The sequence below is a fragment of the Pleurodeles waltl genome, chromosome 5, assembly GCF_031143425.1.
Source record: "Pleurodeles waltl isolate 20211129_DDA chromosome 5, aPleWal1.hap1.20221129, whole genome shotgun sequence".
NCBI lineage: Eukaryota > Metazoa > Chordata > Amphibia > Caudata > Salamandridae > Pleurodeles > Pleurodeles waltl.
In genome coordinates, this window is record NC_090444.1 from 1198513817 (window position 1) to 1198533294 (window position 19478).

At 45.9% G+C, this 19478-nt stretch overlaps 1 protein-coding gene across 1 annotated transcript in view; it reads left to right on the plus strand.

Annotated features, from left to right (window-relative positions):
- FOXO3 (forkhead box O3) overlaps positions 1–19478 on the plus strand; it is a 240883-nt gene that overhangs the window by 161493 nt on the left and 59912 nt on the right. Inside the window, exon 2 of the mRNA XM_069235453.1 lies at positions 2743–4170. Coding sequence (XP_069091554.1) covers positions 2743–4137 — 1395 coding nt within the window. The 3' untranslated portion in view covers positions 4138–4170. The remainder of the gene's footprint in view (positions 1–2742; positions 4171–19478) is intronic.

Here is a 19478-nt window from a genome sequence, read left to right on the forward strand (position 1 = left end):
GTGAATACCGCAGGAACGACAAGGGCTAGAGACTTCCCCTTTGGAGGATGGATCCCCCACGCCTTGGAGAGTCGTGCAGAAGTGTTTTCCCGCCGGATGGACGCCAACAAGCCTTGCTACACGCAAATCGTGCGTTTGGCGTTTTTGGATGCTGCTGGGGCCCAGGAGGGACCAGGAGGTCGCAAATTGGACCTGCAGAGAGAGGGGACGTCGAGCAAGACAAAGAGCCCTCACTGAAGCAGGTAGCACCCGGAGAAGTGCCAGAAACAGGCACTATGCGGATGCGTGAAACGGTGCTCGCCGAAGTTGCACAAAGGAGTCCCACGTCGCCGGAGACCAACTTAGAAAGTCGTGCAATGCAGGTTAGAGTGCCGTGGACCCAGGCTTGGCTGTGCACGAAGGATTTCCACCGGAAGTGCACAGGGGCCGGAGTAGCTTGCAAAGTCGCGGTTCCCAGCAATGCAGCCCAGCGAGGTGAGGCAAGGACTTACCTCCACCAAACTTGGACTGAAGAGTCACTGGACTGTGGGGGTCACTTGGACAGAGTCGCTGGATTCGAGGGACCTCGCTCGTCGTGCTGAGAGGAGACCCAAGGGACCGGTAATGCAGCTTTTTGGTGCCTGCGGTTGCAGGGGGAAGATTCCGTTGACCCACGGGAGATTTCTTCGGAGCTTCTGGTGCAGAGAGGAGGCAGACTACCCCCACAGCATGCACAAGCAGGAAAACAGTCGAGAAGGCGGCAGGATCAGCGTTACAGAGTTGCAGTAGTCGTCTTCGCTACTATGTTGCAGGTTTGCAGGCTTCCAGCGCGGTCAGCGGTCGATTCCTTATCAGAAGGTGAAGAGGGAGATGCAGAGGAACTCGGCTGAGCTCATGCATTCGTTATCTAAAGTTTCCCCAGAGACAGAGACCCTAAATAGCCAGAAAAGAGGGTTTGGCTACCTAGGAGAGAGGAAAGGCTACTAACACCTGAAGGAGCCTATCACAAGGAGTCTCTGACGTCACCTGGTGGCACTGGCCACTCAGAGCAGTCCAGTGTGCCAGCAGCACCTCTGTTTCCAAGATGGCAGAGGTCTGGAGCACACTGGAGGAGCTCTGGACACCTCCCAGGGGAGGTGCAGGTCAGGGGAGTGGTCACTCCCCTTTCCTTTGTCCAGTTTCGCGCCAGAGCAGGGGCTAAGGGGTCCCTGAACCGGTGTAGACTGGCTTATGCAGAATTGGGCACATCTGTGCCCAACAAAGCATTTCCAGAGGCTGGGGGAGGCTACTCCTCCCCTGCCTTCACACCATTTTCCAAAGGGAGAGGGTGTCACACCCTCTCTCAGAGGAAGTTCTTTGTTCTGCCATCCTGGGCCAGGCCTGGCTGGACCCCAGGAGGGCAGCTGCCTGTCTGAGGGGTTGGCAGCAGCAGCAGCTGCAGAGAAACCCCAGGAAGGGCAGTCTGGCAGTACCAGGGTCTGTGCTACAGACCACTGGGATCATGGAATTGTACCAACAATGCCAGGATGGCATAGAGGGGGCAATTCCATGATCATAGACATGTTACATGGCCATATTCGGAGTTACCATGGTGAAGCCACATATAGGTAGTGACCTATATGTAGTGCACGCGTGTAATGGTGTCCCCGCACTCACAAAGTTCAGTGAATTGGCTCTGAACAATGTGGGGGCACCTTGGCTAGTGCCAGGGTGCCCTCACACTAAGTAACTTTGCACCTAACCTTTACCAGGTAAAGGTTAGACATATAGGTGACTTATAAGTTACTTAAGTGCAGTGTAAAATGGCTGTGAAATAACGTGGACGTTATTTCACTCAGGCTGCAGTGGCAGGCCTGTGTAAGAATTGTCAGAGCTCCCTATGGGTGGCAAAAGAAATGCTGCAGCCCATAGGGATCTCCTGGAACCCCAATACCCTGGGTACCTCAGTACCATATACTAGGGAATTATAAGGGTGTTCCAGTAAGCCAATGTAAATTGGTAAAAATGGTCACTAGCCTGTCAGTGACAATTTGGAAAGAAATGAGAGAGCATAACCACTGAGGTTCTGATTAGCAGAGCCTCAGTGAGACAGTTAGTCACTACACAGGTAACACATTCAGGCACACTTATGAGCACTGGGGCCCTGGGTTACCAGGGTCCCAGTGACACATACAACTAAAACAACATATATACAGTGAAAAATGGGGGTAACATGCCAGGCAAGATGGTACTTTCCTACATTGACCATAAGGTCCCTGAGGGGTGGAAAGACGAGCCTTCATCTCTTTCATTTTTAAACTATAATGATTAAGGACCACCCAAAGGGCACATCTGTTTGGGGGCATCCCCCAACCAGCCTTCCACTTTCTTTGCACCATTTTGAGGTTGTGATCCAGGGTTATCTGATAGCCGAAAAGGAAATTGCTCTACAGACTCTTTTGTTACTCTGAGGTTTGAAGGAACTTGTATCAGGATTCTGGAAACCTGCAGGTTCAACTCTCTGCTGAATGAGCATTATTCTGTCATTCTGAGGTGGTTAGCATAATGATCAATTTAAGTTCGCTAAATACAAGTGGCTCTTTATTTAAAATGTGCTGCGACCCAAGCGTACTGCATTGATTTTTCAAACTGGTCAAGCAATAGACTATTTAGTAGTGGGGTTCCATGGATTTGCAAGTGTTTTAACTATGTGTATTTTATGTTTGTTCTTGCTGTCTCATGTGTGATGCCCAGTTTTAAGTTTATTCTTTTGTCTTCCCACAGAACTCAATCAGGCACAACTTGTCACTTCACAGCAGATTCATCAGGGTGCTGAATGACAGCACCGGGAAAAGCTCATGGTGGACGATCAATCCTGAAGGTGGAAAAGGTGGAAAAGCGCCACGGAGACGTGCCGTTTCAATGGACAATAGCAACAAGTACACAAAGAGCCGTGGAAGAGCTGCAAAGAAGAAGGCAGCCAGCCAAGTGTCCCAGGAGGCTTCTGAGGATAGCCCTTCCCAGCTCTCCAAGTGGCCAGGCAGCCCCACCTCCCGCAGCAGCGATGAGTTAGAAGCATGGACAGATTTTCGCTCGCGTACAAACTCTAATGCCAGTACTATAAGCGGACGTTTGTCCCCTATATTGGCCACAACTGAGCTAGACGAGGTGCAGGATGATCACTCGCCACTGTCCCCTATGTTATATGGTAGTCCAGGAAGCATGTCCCCCTCCAAACCTAGCACTGTTGAGCTGCCTAGGTTGACTGACATGGCAGAGACAATGAACTTGAATGATGGTCTGACAGAGAACCTCATGGGCGATCTCTTGGACAATATCACTCTCACCTCTTCCCAGCAATCACCTCCAAGTGGCCTCGTTCAGCGAAGCTCTAGCTTTACTTATGGTTCCAAAGCTGCTGGCCTCAGTTCCACAGCTGCTAGCTTCAACACTACTATGTTTGGAGCATCTGCCCTGACATCTTTGCGTCAGTCTCCCATGCAAACCATCCAAGAGAACAAGCAAGCTACCTTTTCTTCCATGAATCTTTATGGCAATCCAAACTTGCAGGATATGCTAGCAACTGACTCTCTTAGCCACAGCGATGTCCTGATGACACAGTCTGACCCGCTTATGTCCCAGGCCAGCACGGCCATGTCTGCTCAAAATGCACGGAGGAATATCATGCTACGGAATGACCCAATGATGTCATTTGCTGCTCAGTCCAGCCAAGAAAACTTGATCATTCAAAACTTGCTACAACACCAGCATTCCTCACAGAATTCCTCACTTGGTGGCAGCCGTGCCCTGTCAAACTCTTTAGGCAGCATTGGCCTGCATGATTCCAGCAGCCTAGATTCTCCGAAGCACCAGCAACAGACGCCGGTCAATCTGTCTATGCAAACACTTTCCGACTCTGTCTCTGGCTCTTTGTACTCCACAAGTGTGAACCTTCCAAATCTGGGCCACGAAAAGTTTCCAACTGACCTAGACCTGGATATTTTCAGTGGGAGCTTAGAATGTGACATGGAATCCATCATCCGCAATGAACTGATGGACGCCGATGGGCTGGATTTTAACTTTGATTCCCTCATCTCAGCCCAGAACGTGGTTTCGCTGAATGTGGGAAGCTTCACGGGTGCTAAGCAAACGTCATCACAGAGTTGGGTGCCGGGCTGAAGAATTATTGGAAAGGGTCTAATGGGCAAACAGGTCAGTAGCTACTATTATTTCCTTCAATTTTCTGTAAAAACTGTATCTAGGATAACAGGCTGTATGATGATTGCAGAATGGTTTTGTCATATTCTGAAGTGTTTCTGATTTCATACACTGGTGCTTACTTCACAATAAAGTATATTAGGGTGATAGAAGAATTCCGGAAATGAGGTGCAATAAGGGATTAATACTTTACACAATGAAAATCATTTTCAGAATGTGAAGGGATGCCTGTGACACACGTTCATGTAATTCCGACCCTAGCCAGTAATCTGGCTTTTGTTATTATATGGAATTTTGTCATAGTGAAATGGTTGATAAAGTGGTGATGGGCAGGTGGTACATAGAATGACTGCCTTCTTCATAAATACATTTAAACATCCTGATGACGGAACAGTTGGCTTCATAAATAAGTATGCTTGTAAATTGACAGAACTAATGTTCAAACAAGACCAAACCTAGATCTCTGTGTTCTTTTTCGGGATTGAGCTTCCCACAGAACATCTGAAGTGTCAGATTTGCTTACCACACCATGTTGCCACCCATTGGTTAACCAAGTTATAAATTATCTTTTCTTAGCTGAGCAACCCAGCTAAATAGTTTAAGGTGTAAGTAAACCTGTATATTTGCTCTAGATAAAATGTTTCCATTACCCACCAAGGCCAAAATGTTATAACCAGGGCCACTGGAGCTATGCAATTCCGCAGCTTTTTTCGCATCATTATCGATCAGCTGAATTTGCCACATAATCCATCATCTGCTGCATAATCTGCAGATTTCAACAAAGAAAGTTTGTTTCTAGTGCAAATGGATTAAAAGTTACTCAAATGTGCCAACATTTGTTCGTGTGCAGTTGGGGAGCCCTTTGCAAAGGTTAACTGGTCACCTTTCAGTTGCTAATTTCTGTTGGTTGTTAAACTGGTACTAATGAGACTAAATATTTGCCCAGACAGTATTATCATGTGTAAAAATTACAAACTAATGAAGTAACTCTATCAAAAAATGTGCCACACTATGCTGCATAATTTAGTCATCCCTGCCGCTTAATTTGGTGCTCCCCTATCGCATGATTCCAATGGCCCTGGTTCTAACCTAAAGGAAGGCCTGTGACTGCAAAGTGCCATTGGCCATGAAATCATGGCTAAAAAGAAAATCGAGTCTTCATACAGATAAAGGTTTTACCGCAACCAAGGAATATCATAGAACTAAGGACCCCACCACGACATCCTACATATACACTTGTGAGCTGGTGTAGTCCTTTTCCACTAAATGTAAGGTGAAGATCATTATCAGATGTTGTCACCCCATCAAGGCAAGATCTTCGGACCAGTGAACCCACTGGGGCAGAGAAGGAAAATGATCACAGCTGAGGAAGTGACTTGATAAATTAAATGAAAAACAAGCATTGGAAATGCCAGCAGGTCTGACTTTAAAAGAATGTTGTATGGCAGTGTGAAGTATTACAAGTGGATAGTGTGGAAATGGATATTTGTGTAGAAGCAAAGAACTATAGAAAAATATTGATGTAGGTTAAAAGGTCAGGTGACAGTTGCACTGTCAAGCCAGACATAAAAATCCACGTAGGTAGTGACTGCTCTCCTTCCATCTGTACAGCTGACAGAGATAATACCATAAATTATCCAGTTATCTAAGACAATTTAATAGCATGTGCGTGCCCTGGAAAGGTCAACCTCAGGCAGCTGGATAAATAAACACAATGATCACAACTGTGTAGAGAGCAATCACTTTTTTGATGTAGCACACACATTCTACCTCATCAAAACATGTACTCCTAACGTGGGCGGAGCCAAAGCCTCTCTCCTGGTGTTCTCACATAGCTATCTGGCGATGGCTAAGCTCATCAAGCTAGGCCATAAAAAGCGTAGTGTGGAAAACTTGCCGCTTTCAACATTGTAACTGGCCCAACTGATCACATTAGGTCCCATCAGGCCCTTAAGATCGGTACAGCATGTTATGTGCACCTACAAACGTTACATCCACCACAGTTGTTTTATCTGTAGTTTTCGCTCTCCTCAAGAAGTATACCCGCTCAAAGGCATAATAAATACTATTTACTAGAAGAAATTGTGATCTTTGTTAGCAGCAAATATATGGTGGCATGTGTGTACAATATTCTGATACCTAACTTGGATTGTGTTCATAATAACGTTTCAAGAGTGACACATGCGCACTGCACCCTGTGAGTTGATTAATTTACACATGGGCGGCTCCTCCATGAGGGCGGAGGAGCGTCGCCCCCACCAACAGCGGCAGCTGCAAAACCTTTACAAGGAAATGATAAACAGTGTTTATAATTGTTTCCTTGTAAAGGGGCGGGGTGAGGAGAGTGTGGGGGAGTGCTCCGCACCCCCTTCAGAGCGCATGTGTGTTTAGATGGCCATCTTGTGTCAGCCAAACACACAAATGCTGCACAGGGCTCCATCTTCTAGAAACACAGTTGCTGGGCTGGAGAGAGCGCACAGGCTGAGCAGCATGAGGATTGGCCGCAGGGCAGGCTGGGAGTCTGTGCCGGCCTGCCTGCAGTCAGCAGAGGAGCGGGGTGTGGCGTTCAGGTACGTTTATTTTATATTTTAAAATGTTCTTAATATTTTCTTCCCGCACCACCCTCTCTGCTTCGCCTCGCGTGCGGCGCCTTGTCCTGTCCCCTTTAACACCCGGAAGCCACTGAGTTTACGTACTTCTGAAATACATAATTTTGTTTGATTTCTTTCGAGAGAGGTCATAGATGGACAAGATTAAATATTAGACTTAAAGGAATTTTACGAAAATATGTATATCAGCCACACGTGTGTTACTGTTCCTGTCCCTGAACAAAGGCATGACCATTTTGTATTCTTTTGTAACGGATTTCTGCAGAATTTCAGACACATACATGAGAGTAAATATTCACAAAATTCACTTCTGTTCCTAAGGCAGTATGAGACATGCCATTATAAGTGACCTCAGTACATTCCATGCACATTGTGCGCCTTCTCTTCTTTCATGTCTGAATAGATCCTCCACATGAGTGCCTCCAACAATATCAAAATTACATGAATGTGAAATTTACAAGAACTTGGTTAAATGAGCTACATCCAGGCCCACAACCATCCCCTGTTAGTGCCATATTTTCCTTTGCACTAGCAGAGGAAGATCTGTCTTTTGGGACTGTTGAGGTATATGCCAGTGTTGTTGGGAGGAACTCAGGGCTTAATTTGTGCTTGTTGTTTCCGGTGCTGAGCACCGGCACCTATTTTTGAGGGCATGCGTTTATTCTTCTGCCTCGAGCATTTGCTGTGAGCAAAAGACACTTATGGGAAAGACAGAGGAAGGGAATACGAAAAAGCGTCTCAAAGAGATTACAGAAAGTTGCAGGAATGATCTGAAGGGGCGGGGGAGTGGCTTTAAATGGATTGAAGAGGCCTGAGATGGCTTCAGGATTACGCTGCCTCAATATTCCGTGTTTCCGCATTTAGTTGCAGCAGCCGCGTGTTTAAGTGGAGGGCTTTGGCACCGGCACGAACTAAATAGAGAACGGTGCGCCTTCTCTGAGTCCTCCCTGCTGTTGGCCCAAAGAAACTGTATCCTTGACTCGATTTCTAAACTGAGGTAGGCGCCGAAATCTTCTTACTGCCAACATGTGATGTTTGCCCCTCTCCACTTCCCAAAGCACAGGACAACACTGTAGAGGATACCACTGGAGTACCTCAGAGGGGTCTAATACCTGAGGAATGCCCCGAATTTAGCAGGCTTAAAAATGGGACAGAAATATGACAAATAGAATTTAGGCTTTGACAGGCCTCTGTATCCTTCTTTAACCTTGTGGTAGGAAGGCGTAAACAAATTTCTGCTTACCAGCTACGCAGTTGTAATACACGATCACCAGTATGTCAGGAATATCACCACAAGGTAGTCAGTGACACAACCAATAACATTTTCAGGCACATTTTTTTTTTTCAGTGGCTAGAAAGTTCACACCCACTAAGGCCTCCTGTTACACCGGCCCCAAGGGAGCAGCAGACCTCATGAAGCAGCATGGCACCTTGCATGGATGTGGCTCTTGCTTTTTTTCTCCCAACCCTGCAGCGTAGGATACAAGCTATACACAATATTTTGTTGAGTGAAATCCCTGGCCGTCTGAAAGGAACATATTGCCATTTTGTTGTAATTACGATAATTTGGAGGTTTTTGTGTCCCCTAACTACTATCGCCTGCCTTGGAGCAGAGGGTGGGGGATGCAATCGGAGCTTACTGGCCTGGCCCTTGTTGTTGGAAAGTGATATCACATGCCAGGATGAAAACCACCCGTCACCCATGTATAAAACTTATGTCATCAGTATTTTGCATTACCTTTTTGTATTGGCATGCCACTAAGCACTTTTTAAATCGGGCGATCTTTCCGCAAGGGTTGTAGGATTTTCATTGACTGGTTGTGCTTTCGTTAGCGTTCTAGTTTAGTAATGACCCCCACTAGCCCTGTGGCCTAGGGGCCTGATGCACTCGTTTACCTAGTCCTTATCATTGTGACTGGACAGGGTGAGTGACGTGGAACTGGAAACCTGGCAGCAGCTCAAGGAATTACAGCGAATCTGTCTTGCATCACAGCCTCCACTGCGGCTCCCCCTGCGGTGACAAAGCAGAGGCCTGGACGGCCACCCTCCTGAACTCCCATTACCAGAGACAGGGGCTACCCTGAGCCTCGTTCCGAACGATGGCGGAAGCAGTCGAGAGGTGAAGGAAACCTCCACACACCAGTGCGGCAGGGACGAAAGAAGTGTGTGGCTGGAGCCTCTGCTGAGGGTTGGGAAAAGGTGATAGCTCGAAACCCCCCGTTTTCACTAGTACAGCGAAGTTTATAAGTAAGAAAATATAAATATGGGTAAGAAAGTGGTTTTTTTTTTTCATCTCCAGCGCCACCTGAAAAAGAAGCTTAAAAGAGTGATTGCCCGTATTTGAGGAACCATACCAAGAAAATGTAAGGAATCCCATGGGATGAAGATCTCACTAAAAAAAAGAACCCCAACACAAACTTGCCCGAATTACAGGCATATCTCTGCACGATTTAATTAGGAGCAAGTAATTCAAATATTTGGTGTAAGCGAATCAGAGGGAAGGGGTCTGGTGCTCAGTTCCCAGATTGTGACGATTGTTCTAAAACAAATGTTAGGAAATAATTAATGAAATGTAGCTCTTTATTAATTAGGGAAACTGATTTTCTTGTGGTAAGAAGGAATAAAAGATCTGTCTGAATTGGCAACATATGTTTCTTAAAATAAGTCGATTTTTCAGAAGCTAAGATTGCTTTACAATTCGGTCTGCTGGCAAGGGGATATTATTACAAATGAAAATAGTAACTAGTCGGCACAGGTTCAAAGTTGCTTTGGACAGCAGTGCCAAAACAGTATACATATCACACAGCTGTCTGGAATAGGTTGCAGAGGAAAATACGTGCAAAAAGTCACCAACATGACATGTCAGATAGCTTTGTAGAAAACAAATCTTCCTTGTATTATCCTATAAAACCAGCAGTGTAAAAATCAATATGTATCACCATGAAAACAAAGACTCCTGAGCTGCTGGCTTCAGCAATGTTTCTAAAGTATTGTTTAAAAAAATAAAATATGTAAAATACTAGAGTAAAAGCAAACACCTATCTTATGTTATCTCAAATCTATACATCGAATCCAATGTATTTAATATTTATAAATGGCATGAAATAATTTTCAAATACCTTTTCACTCAGGAAACTCTTAATAGAATATAAAAAGAATAAGAAGGTGCCATAATGTAAAGCAGAATGCTTGCAAAGGCCTAAATTATTTTCAACAGGATTCAACCATTTGGTCCCATGCAGTAGCCCATGGAGCAGATTTACAGGCCTCCGGGAGAAGTGTCATGCTAAGTGCACCTTCTGCTGCAGATGCCAGCTGAGTGAGTGCAGCAGATGGCCCTCCCCAGCACTATAAAAACCTTTGAATACCAAAGCTTGTGCTTTCTTGCAAAATGTGGACTGCAGGAGATAAAACAAAAACAAACTTAAGGTCTTCTCTTCAGCAGTATCCCAGCAAAAACATCCCTCTTGCTGTGCATTTACAGACAACCCAGGAGTGGGGAGTAAGAATCAAAGTAGTGTTATTTTTAGGGAGAATGCAGCACATGCAGGAGAGAGTTAGAAAACACACACACTCATGGAGTGCTGAATGAAAAAGAAAAAATTGTTCCTTAAATGTGAGCAGTGGAAAGATACAATTCAGGCAGCCAATCAAAAGGATTATAAAGAGGCTACACTACAGGGAAGGGACAAACCAGTGAAGTCAATTCATTGAATGACAGTAAAGCTAACCAGTGGTAGGCAGTGGTCAGGCTGTAAGCACTGTAGGTTCACTATAGGTCTTTCATAAATAGGCAGCTTGCACTGTCTGGTAGGCGAGACCCAAACATTTCTTTAACCTCTGTACTGAGATCTGGTGCAGGCCACCCAAGTCGCCTTTATCACTGGGATGCAATCATTGGTCCAGTTTAGGCTGTGTAAGCTCCAACTTCAAGCTTTAGAGTGACTATTAACTGGAGAGGGAAAAACAGTACACCTTGCCCAGCCTTATGTCGCTAACAATCACCAACAAGATGCATTCTAGAAAGTGTCTTTGTGTCATGATCTCTGCTTAGGATTTGACATATATTGTGACATCATTCACCTGATGGCCTCTGGAAAACCACCATTCCTTCTCTCTTTAGCAACGGTTTATAACACTTGTTAAACACACAATTTGGGAACAAATGTAATACCCACCACGTTTCCATTTTTTTGTTGTCTAATGCACTGTACACTGAAAAATAAAGTACCTAACAAGATAGTTTAGCTTTTTATTGCTAGGTGTTGTGAGACTTACACTTTGGTTATGTAAAACAGCTCTATCATTATCGTCCCTCCTTGCCAGAATTCCTGTCCTGTTACAAAGGCAAATTTCACTAAGAGTCGATTTTAAACTATCTGTGAAGCAAATATTAATACTATGTTTAGGCTCTATAATAGTTTTATGCTCGGATTCTTAAGTGAATGTGCGTTTGATTTTTTTTTTTAATTTTCAAGTTGAGCATGTTAGGATCCAACAATTCTTCCTTTAAAAAATGAATCTCTGATTATAAACCTGTTTGCTGTCATAAAATAAAAATTCTTCTAGATTCTAGTTTTCTTCAAATACAGTCACATTCAGATAGTGTAAAAAATCGTAAAACTAAATTATTGATGTATGTGTTTACAAATTGACACACAGTATCACAGCAGAGTATAGTGCAGTTTTTCTACATTCTAGGTAAAATACATTTGTAATTTTTATGCTGTAGAGAGGCAACGCAAAAAAATAAAATGTACTAATAATCAAATAAGCAACTTTGATCAGAAGAGTTCTTATTGTTTAAATTCTTCATTCTTCATACACAAACAAGAGCGCAGCCAACGCGTTTCGCCCCAAGTATGCGGACCATGTTATGTTTGATATCTCAGGGTCGCTAGAGATCGTGCCTCAGAAGTTACACTAACTCATTCACTGGAGGACTGCTGGTACTGCGATTCCTTTGAGGGGCGGACGCTCTGGCTTGAACTACCGACTTTGTGATCTCTTTAAATTAAGGAAGCACTGTGTGACCGGGCCGCCCCGGGCAACAGCGGGGAACCGGCAGAAACGGAACCGCTACGGCCGCGTTCCCAGGTTCCCCTGGAAACGCGTCCGCAACGAGGCCAGCGTCCTGAGGTTGCCTCGGCAACCTCCGGTGACGAGGAGGCTCCGGATTGGCCACCAGGCGGCCAAAAGACGGAAGCTCCGGTCGAGAGGAGGAGAGCCGGGAAGGAAGAGAGGAAGGAGAACGACGGCGGCGACGGCGAACCTAAGGAGGAAGAGAGAGACGGCGACAAGGACATCGGAGGAGGACCCCAGTGGCCTGGAAGCGGCGGAACCCGAACCCAGAGGAACAGCGCCCGACCGGAAGCAGGGGAGACCAGCCCAGACCGACGAGAGGACCTCCACAGAGCCAGCCACGACCCTGGAGGGTCGTGGCTCTACAAGGTACGGTCCTTCTGGACAAACCGAGGGGCACAATAAAAGGGGTGAAACGCTGGGGAAGGGAGGGAGGCAGGGTGAGGGGAGGGAGGAGAGAAGGGCACTTTAGAGAGCACCGGGAGAGCACAAAAGGGTAAAGTACGGAATATACACAAGCCCTGAAGTCCTCACTGGCACCTATATCACACATAAACCCCCCCCCCTCCTTAAACCTTTTCCCCAGTAAAACATATAAGTAGAAGACGTGGTATAAGGCGTCCGTTCCACTCACCAGCGGTATGTGTTCCCTTTTTCCTGTATGTCACATCCGGGACCTGATGAGGACGATCCGGTACGCCACCTAGAGAAAAGGAAGAAAAGGGACACAGATTAGAAGGAAGATATTCACCACTCCAGAGAAGAAACTGGCGCTAAACGTCGTACTGACTTTTCATCAGTTCTTATTTCAAATTACTAATAAATACTTACCTCAAAAACCCAAATTTACCTCTCCTGAGTGTCTATACTGTGGGGACTGTCTACAGAGGTGTCAGAAGTGGGATCTTGTTTCTAATCCCTCTCCATAAAACAGTCCAGACAGTATACACAATGAGTGAGAGTCCATCGTTAGAGACCGTGATTAAGCAACTAGCGGAAGGGCAAAGACACTTACAACTAGTATGGGAGGCCCAACAGAGAGAGGCCAAAGAAGACCGAGAAACCTTACAATCTGCTCTGAAGAGCCAGGCGACCATACTGGCGAACAACCAGTTAGTCCATGAAAGTGCGATGAAAAAACTAACGGAGACTATCGCCGCTAGTAAGGTACATCCGAATGTACCTAGTTCCGTATTACAGAAGTATCAGGAGGGAGAGGATCCGGAATCCTTTTTCACCAACTTTGAACGGGTAGCCTCCTCCGCCCTATGGCCAGAAGATAAATGGGGACAATATGTGGCCCCCCTGCTCACCGGTCTCTTACAATCAGCATATCAAGCCGCTAACCCAGGTGGTGTCAACCCCTATCAAGACATAAAAACAAGTATACTAGAAAGGGTGGGTCACGACACAGAATATTACAGGATGAGATTTCGTAAAGTCAAATGGGGCACCAACGAAGATCCTAGAACCTTTTATTTTCGTGTGAAGGATCTAGCATTAAAATGGTTAGGTCATATTGGAGATAGTCGGGAGGAAGTCATCAAAACCATTATACTGGAACAATATCTAGATGGTCTACCTCCATCCACAAAACACTGGATAAGACAACACCCAAAAGTGGATACTGAGACGGCCATCGATCTGGCCTGTGCTTTTCATCGATCCACCGATGTCAGAAACTGTCCCACGCGAAGTATCATTAAACCAGTTCTACCGACCCCAAAGACATTTGTAAAAAGTCCACCCGACTATCTAGTACCACGAAGGATTCCTGAAGGCCCGCCTACCATGGGACCCCAATGTTATAGTTGTGGCGAATGGGGACACATCGCACGTATGTGTCCCCAGAAACAAGAAATGGGAGAACCAATGGAGATAGGGATGACAAGGCGAAGGGTGTTATGTACTGGGAAGGGCGCCCTAAAATTTAAAATGATGATACAAGTGGACGGGAAAAGTGTATATGCCCTGGTTGACTCCGGCTGCAGCCAATCAGTAATTAGGAAAGACTTGATAAATAATGATATAGAAGAGAAACAATGGGTATCTATATGTTGCATACACGGGGACAAGGCCCAGTATCCTATACAGGTACTCCAGATCAGGTGGGGACCCTATCAGGACTTCCTCCCAGTGGGGATAATGCCCCGGTTAATCGAGGAATGTATCATTGGGACAGACTACATCCACTTCCAAGAACTATTAGACTACGTCAGAGATAGCAAACAAACTAAGGATTGGTGGGGAGAGGCACCTTTTTCAGAGAGTGATATTGAGTGTCCGCTATATCGTAGAAAGTTGTCACGAAGAGAGAAACGACAGGGAAAAGGGGACTATCGGAAGACGAAAGGTGACAACACCTATGGAGAGATAGTGGCAGAAATTCATGAAGTTCCTAGTACTTTTGTCCAACAACAGAGAGAGGACCCCTCCCTTAACAATGCCTGGAGGTCGGCAGTAACAGAGGAGACAGAAGAGGTGGGTCCCTACTTTATAGTGCAAAAAAACTTATTATATCGGGTTACTACCACACGACGGGGAGAACGTAAACGCCAACTTCTGGTACCTACCCACTATCGGGAACATGTTCTTACACTAGCTCATAATCACCCAGGGGGAGGACACTTTGGGAGAGAAAACACCGAGGAATATTTGCTCAGAAGGTTTTATTGGCCTGGAGTGTACGCCCACATACGTAGGTATTGCGCCCAATGTCCCCGTTGTCAGTTAACCGAACCTAGTCGGCCTAGGAAGGCGCCTCTCCTACCCCTTCCCATCATCGATATCCCGTTCAAAAGAATAGGGATGGATCTAGTGGGACCTTTGATTCCTTCGTCAAAAGGACACACCTACATCTTAGTCATTGTAGATTATGCTACACGATACCCAGAGGCCATTCCCCTGACTAGTATGACAACCAAGACAGTGGCCCAAGCTATGATTAACGTATTTTCTCGTCTTGGGTTTCCACATGAAATCCTCACGGACCAGGGGACCCCTTTTATGTCCACCTTAATGAAACAAGTGTGTAAAACATTGGGGATAGCTCAGATCAGAACCTCCGTTTACCATCCTCAAACGGACGGATTAGTCGAAAGATATAATCGAACCATTAAAACCCTGCTGAGAAAGACTATCAATGAGACAGGGAAGGATTGGGATCAAAAGTTACCCCTAGTGTTGTACGCCATACGGACACATGAGCAAGCATCCACGGGGCATAGCCCCTTTGAGTTGGTCTTCGGACGCCAACCTCGGTCCCTTTTAGACATGGCGGTAGAATCCTGGGAGGCCGAGGCTGAGGAAGCAGGGACTCCTTTGTTAGAATATGCGGAAAAATTGAGGAACCACCTACACAGCTTATGGACCGACGTACACGCAAACCTGGAACAGGCCCAACAAACACAAAAGTCCTATTATGACAAAGGAAGTAAACTACGGGTTTTCCAACCCGAGGACCAGGTCCTAATAATGAGACCCACCTCCGACCATAAACTCCTGGCCAAATGGCAGGGCCCATATCGAGTAATCAAAGCAGTTTCCCCTGTCACCTACCTTATCGAAATATCCTCCCGTCCAATAAAAACACAAATATATCATGTAAACCTGCTAAAAAAATGGGAGACCCCCGCACAACCTGAACGTTCCGTAGAAATGGGTCAGTTTGTGTGTCCCGACAAGACCCTAGATATCGAGTTCTACCCTACCAACCCCGATACTGAAAGTACCCTACCCATAGTAGACGATACTTTACCTGAAGGGCAAAAGCAACAAGCCCTTAAGGTTTTAAAACAATGGCAACCACTCTTTTCAGAGAAACCAGGAAAGACGTTTTTAATTCACCATAATATACGCACAAGCTCCGGGCAGATCACCAGAGAACGCCCGTATCGTATTCCAGAAGCTAGAAAACACATAATCGAAGAAGAAATCAAAACAATGTTATCCCTAGGGGTCATCGAACCGTCCACTAGTCCCTGGTGTTCAACGGTTGTCCTAGTACCGAAGCCTGATGGTAGCGTCAGGTTTTGCATAGATTTCCGCAAACTTAACTCAAACTCCCTATTCGACACCTATCCCATCCCTAGGGTGGACGATGTTCTCGAAAAACTAGGGAAAGCAAAATACATGTCTACTATCGACCTAACTAAAGGGTATTGGCAGATTCCCTTAGCTCCTCCAGATAGAGAAAAAACAGCTTTTTCTACCCAGTCCGGGTTATATCAATTCACAGTACTGCCTTTTGGGCTTCATGGAGCCCCTGCAACCTTTCAGAGGTTGATGGATAGGATTCTAAAACCCTATCCTGCATTCTCCGCTGCGTATCTAGATGATGTAGTCGTATTTAGTGAAACATGGGAGGACCACTTAATACACCTACAGAGAATATTCAAAGCCCTTCAAACTGCTGGTTTGACGGCCAATCCCAAGAAATGTGTGATAGGTAAAACCGACATCTCCTATTTGGGATATCGGATTAATCAGGGTACACTACAACCTCAAAATGGGAAGGTGGATGCCATTTTACATGCCCCTCTTCCACACACGAAAAAGGAATTACGCTCCTTTTTAGGATTAGTGGGCTATTATCGGCGCTTCATTCCACATTACTTCACCTTAGCAGCACCTCTTACGGACCTACTCACTAAACGATATCCCAATCGACTTTTGCCTTTTTCGGAGACGCAAAACGCGAGTTTTGAACAGTTGAGAGTTTCCTTAACCTCCGATCCCATCCTGCACTGCCCAGATTTTACGAAGCCGTTTCACCTCTACACTGACGCATCGGATGTTGGGCTTGGAGGGGTTCTGACTCAGCCAGATAGCGAGGGGCTTGACCATCCGGTGGTCTACATCAGTAGAAAACTGTTTTCCCGGGAACGTAGCTATCCAATTATAGAGAGAGAGTGCTTGGCTATCAAGTGGGCCATTGACTGTTTGCAGTACTATCTCCTAGGGCGGCCGTTTATACTATTCACGGATCACGCTCCTCTTACGTGGCTGGCTGCGCATAAAGATTCTAACTCCAGGATACTGCGATGGTTCCTTGAACTGCAACCATTCTCCTTTCAGGTTCGGCACGTCCCTGGATCTCACCAGGCCCCCGCTGATTATCTGTCCCGATTTCCTCTGTCTTCGCCTGTCCTGGAGCAGGACAGTTCTTGGGGAAGGGTGTGTGACCGGGTCGCCCCGGGCAACAGCGGGGAACCGGCAGAAACGGAACCGCTACGGCCGCGTTCCCAGGTTCCCCTGGAAACGCGTCCGCAACGAGGCCAGCGTCCTGAGGTTGCCTCGGCAACCTCCGGTGACGAGGAGGCTCCGGATTGGCCACCAGGCGGCCAAAAGACGGAAGCTCCGGTCGAGAGGAGGAGAGCCGGGAAGGAAGAGAGGAAGGAGAACGACGGCGGCGACGGCGAACCTAAGGAGGAAGAGAGAGACGGCGACAAGGACATCGGAGGAGGACCCCAGTGGCCTGGAAGCGGCGGAACCCGAACCCAGAGGAACAGCGCCCGACCGGAAGCAGGGGAGACCAGCCCAGACCGACGAGAGGACCTCCACAGAGCCAGCCACGACCCTGGAGGGTCGTGGCTCTACAAGGTACGGTCCTTCTGGACAAACCGAGGGGCACAATAAAAGGGGAGAAACGCTGGGGAAGGGAGGGAGGCAGGGTGAGGGGAGGGAGGAGAGAAGGGCACTTTAGAGAGCACCGGGAGAGCACAAAAGGGTAAAGTACGGAATATACACAAGCCCTGAAGTCCTCACTGGCACCTATATCACACATAAAACCCCCCCCCTCCTTAAACCTTTTCCCCAGTAAAACATATAAGTAGAAGACGTGGTATAAGGCGTCCGTTCCACTCACCAGCGGTATGTGTTCCCTTTTTCTTGTATGTCACATCCGGGACCTGATGAGGACGATCCGGTACGCCACCTAGAGAAAAGGAAGAAAAGGGACACAGATTAGAAGGAAGATATTCACCACTCCAGAGAAGAAACTGGCGCTAAACGTCGTACTGACTTTTCATCAGTTCTTATTTCAAATTACTAATAAATACTTACCTCAAAAACCCAAATTTACCTCTCCTGAGTGTCTATACTGTGGGGACTGTCTACACACTGCATGTACCATTTGTAGGAAATCTAGTGATCGTCGGTGGTCTGCAGCCTTCATGAGTGTTTTACATGGATGGCTGCGTTTTTCATTCTACTACAATAATTCTGTTGGACTTTTCGTGGTTCGGATCGTTCTTAGAAACTATGCCCTGATGAAACTCTATTTCTATTGAAACCTGTTGTCCTCCCTCTTGTTCGTGTACGAAAAATACTAAAGATTTTGAACGATAAGAAATATTCTGATCAACTTTTCTTATTGGATTATTTGTACACTTTGCGTAGTTGTCATTGTGCACGTCCTACAAGCTGTCACAGTGTGCTCTTGTGTTTGTGTGTAAGCATGTGGCCCTGCAATTGCTTTGTCTGGCTGCCATTCCAAGGTTTTGGACATATGATGCAGTACCTTCTTCAATATCGCTAAAACATTAGGTACAGTGCTGGGCTGCACGTAAAGAGCTTCTTCCAGGTTACTGGTGAACTACCAACAGCTCTCGAGCTACCTTCTGGAGACCCTTGATCTAAAGTTATTTCCCATATTTGTTCCCCAAATCATTTAAGTATAGTCCCTACTTCTCAGACTGCTATCATGCATGCACAAAACGAAAAGGAAAAAAATAATCTCAAGGGGAATTATAGAATAAACTTACTTGGGGTGGATTGTTAGCAGTGCACTATGGAGTTAATCACAATAGGGTAATTGATTAATTGTTTATGCATACCATATTGTGCAACCAAAGCTATGTCAAATAATATAGATTTATTGATACAAACCAATTGATGAGGAAAAAATGCATTCATTGGAAAATATGTAAATCAGATTTCAAAATAGCTAAAATATCTCAACCGTCTTATTATAACTTGGTGTCCTTGAGCTCATAATTCATAATGAAGTCCATGCTCGTAATTTGGGCCATTTAGGAAGAAGCAGGATAAATCATTCCAAGGGAAATAGTGATTTATCCCAAAGTTGGTCTCAATCAGCACAGTATACTTTTTAATCAGGCAGTAGGAGGGCTTCCTAGAAGAGTCAACACATTTGGTCCATAAATGATTCCAGCGGCCTCATCGGGGCATTTGCTAGGATTTGTGATTGTAACTGTGCAGAGTCTAGCTTATGATATAAGTGGATACTGCAGGCACACCATAGAGTCCAGTAGACAGTTGTCTGAGCCATTAGTGCTATAATCCAAAGGTGCACCAGGGCAGGGTTCTAGGGCATGGGGGCTTGTATGTTGTAGAGTGTTTTCGTACCCAAGTTTCGATAGAAATATCCAAAGGGACATGTCTGTAAAGTAGTGTTAATGCAATTGCTGGCAAGCCGGCATCACTGAGAGGATGGGAAGAGCCCTGGGCAAAGAATGACCTCGCCTGGAAACCTAACCACCAGTGGAAGAACCTGGAGATATCCACGTAAGGTGATCTGACATGGTTGGTGAGTGCAGAGTATATGCCAGTGAAATCAACTTTTTTTTTTTTTTTTTTTTTAAGTATGAG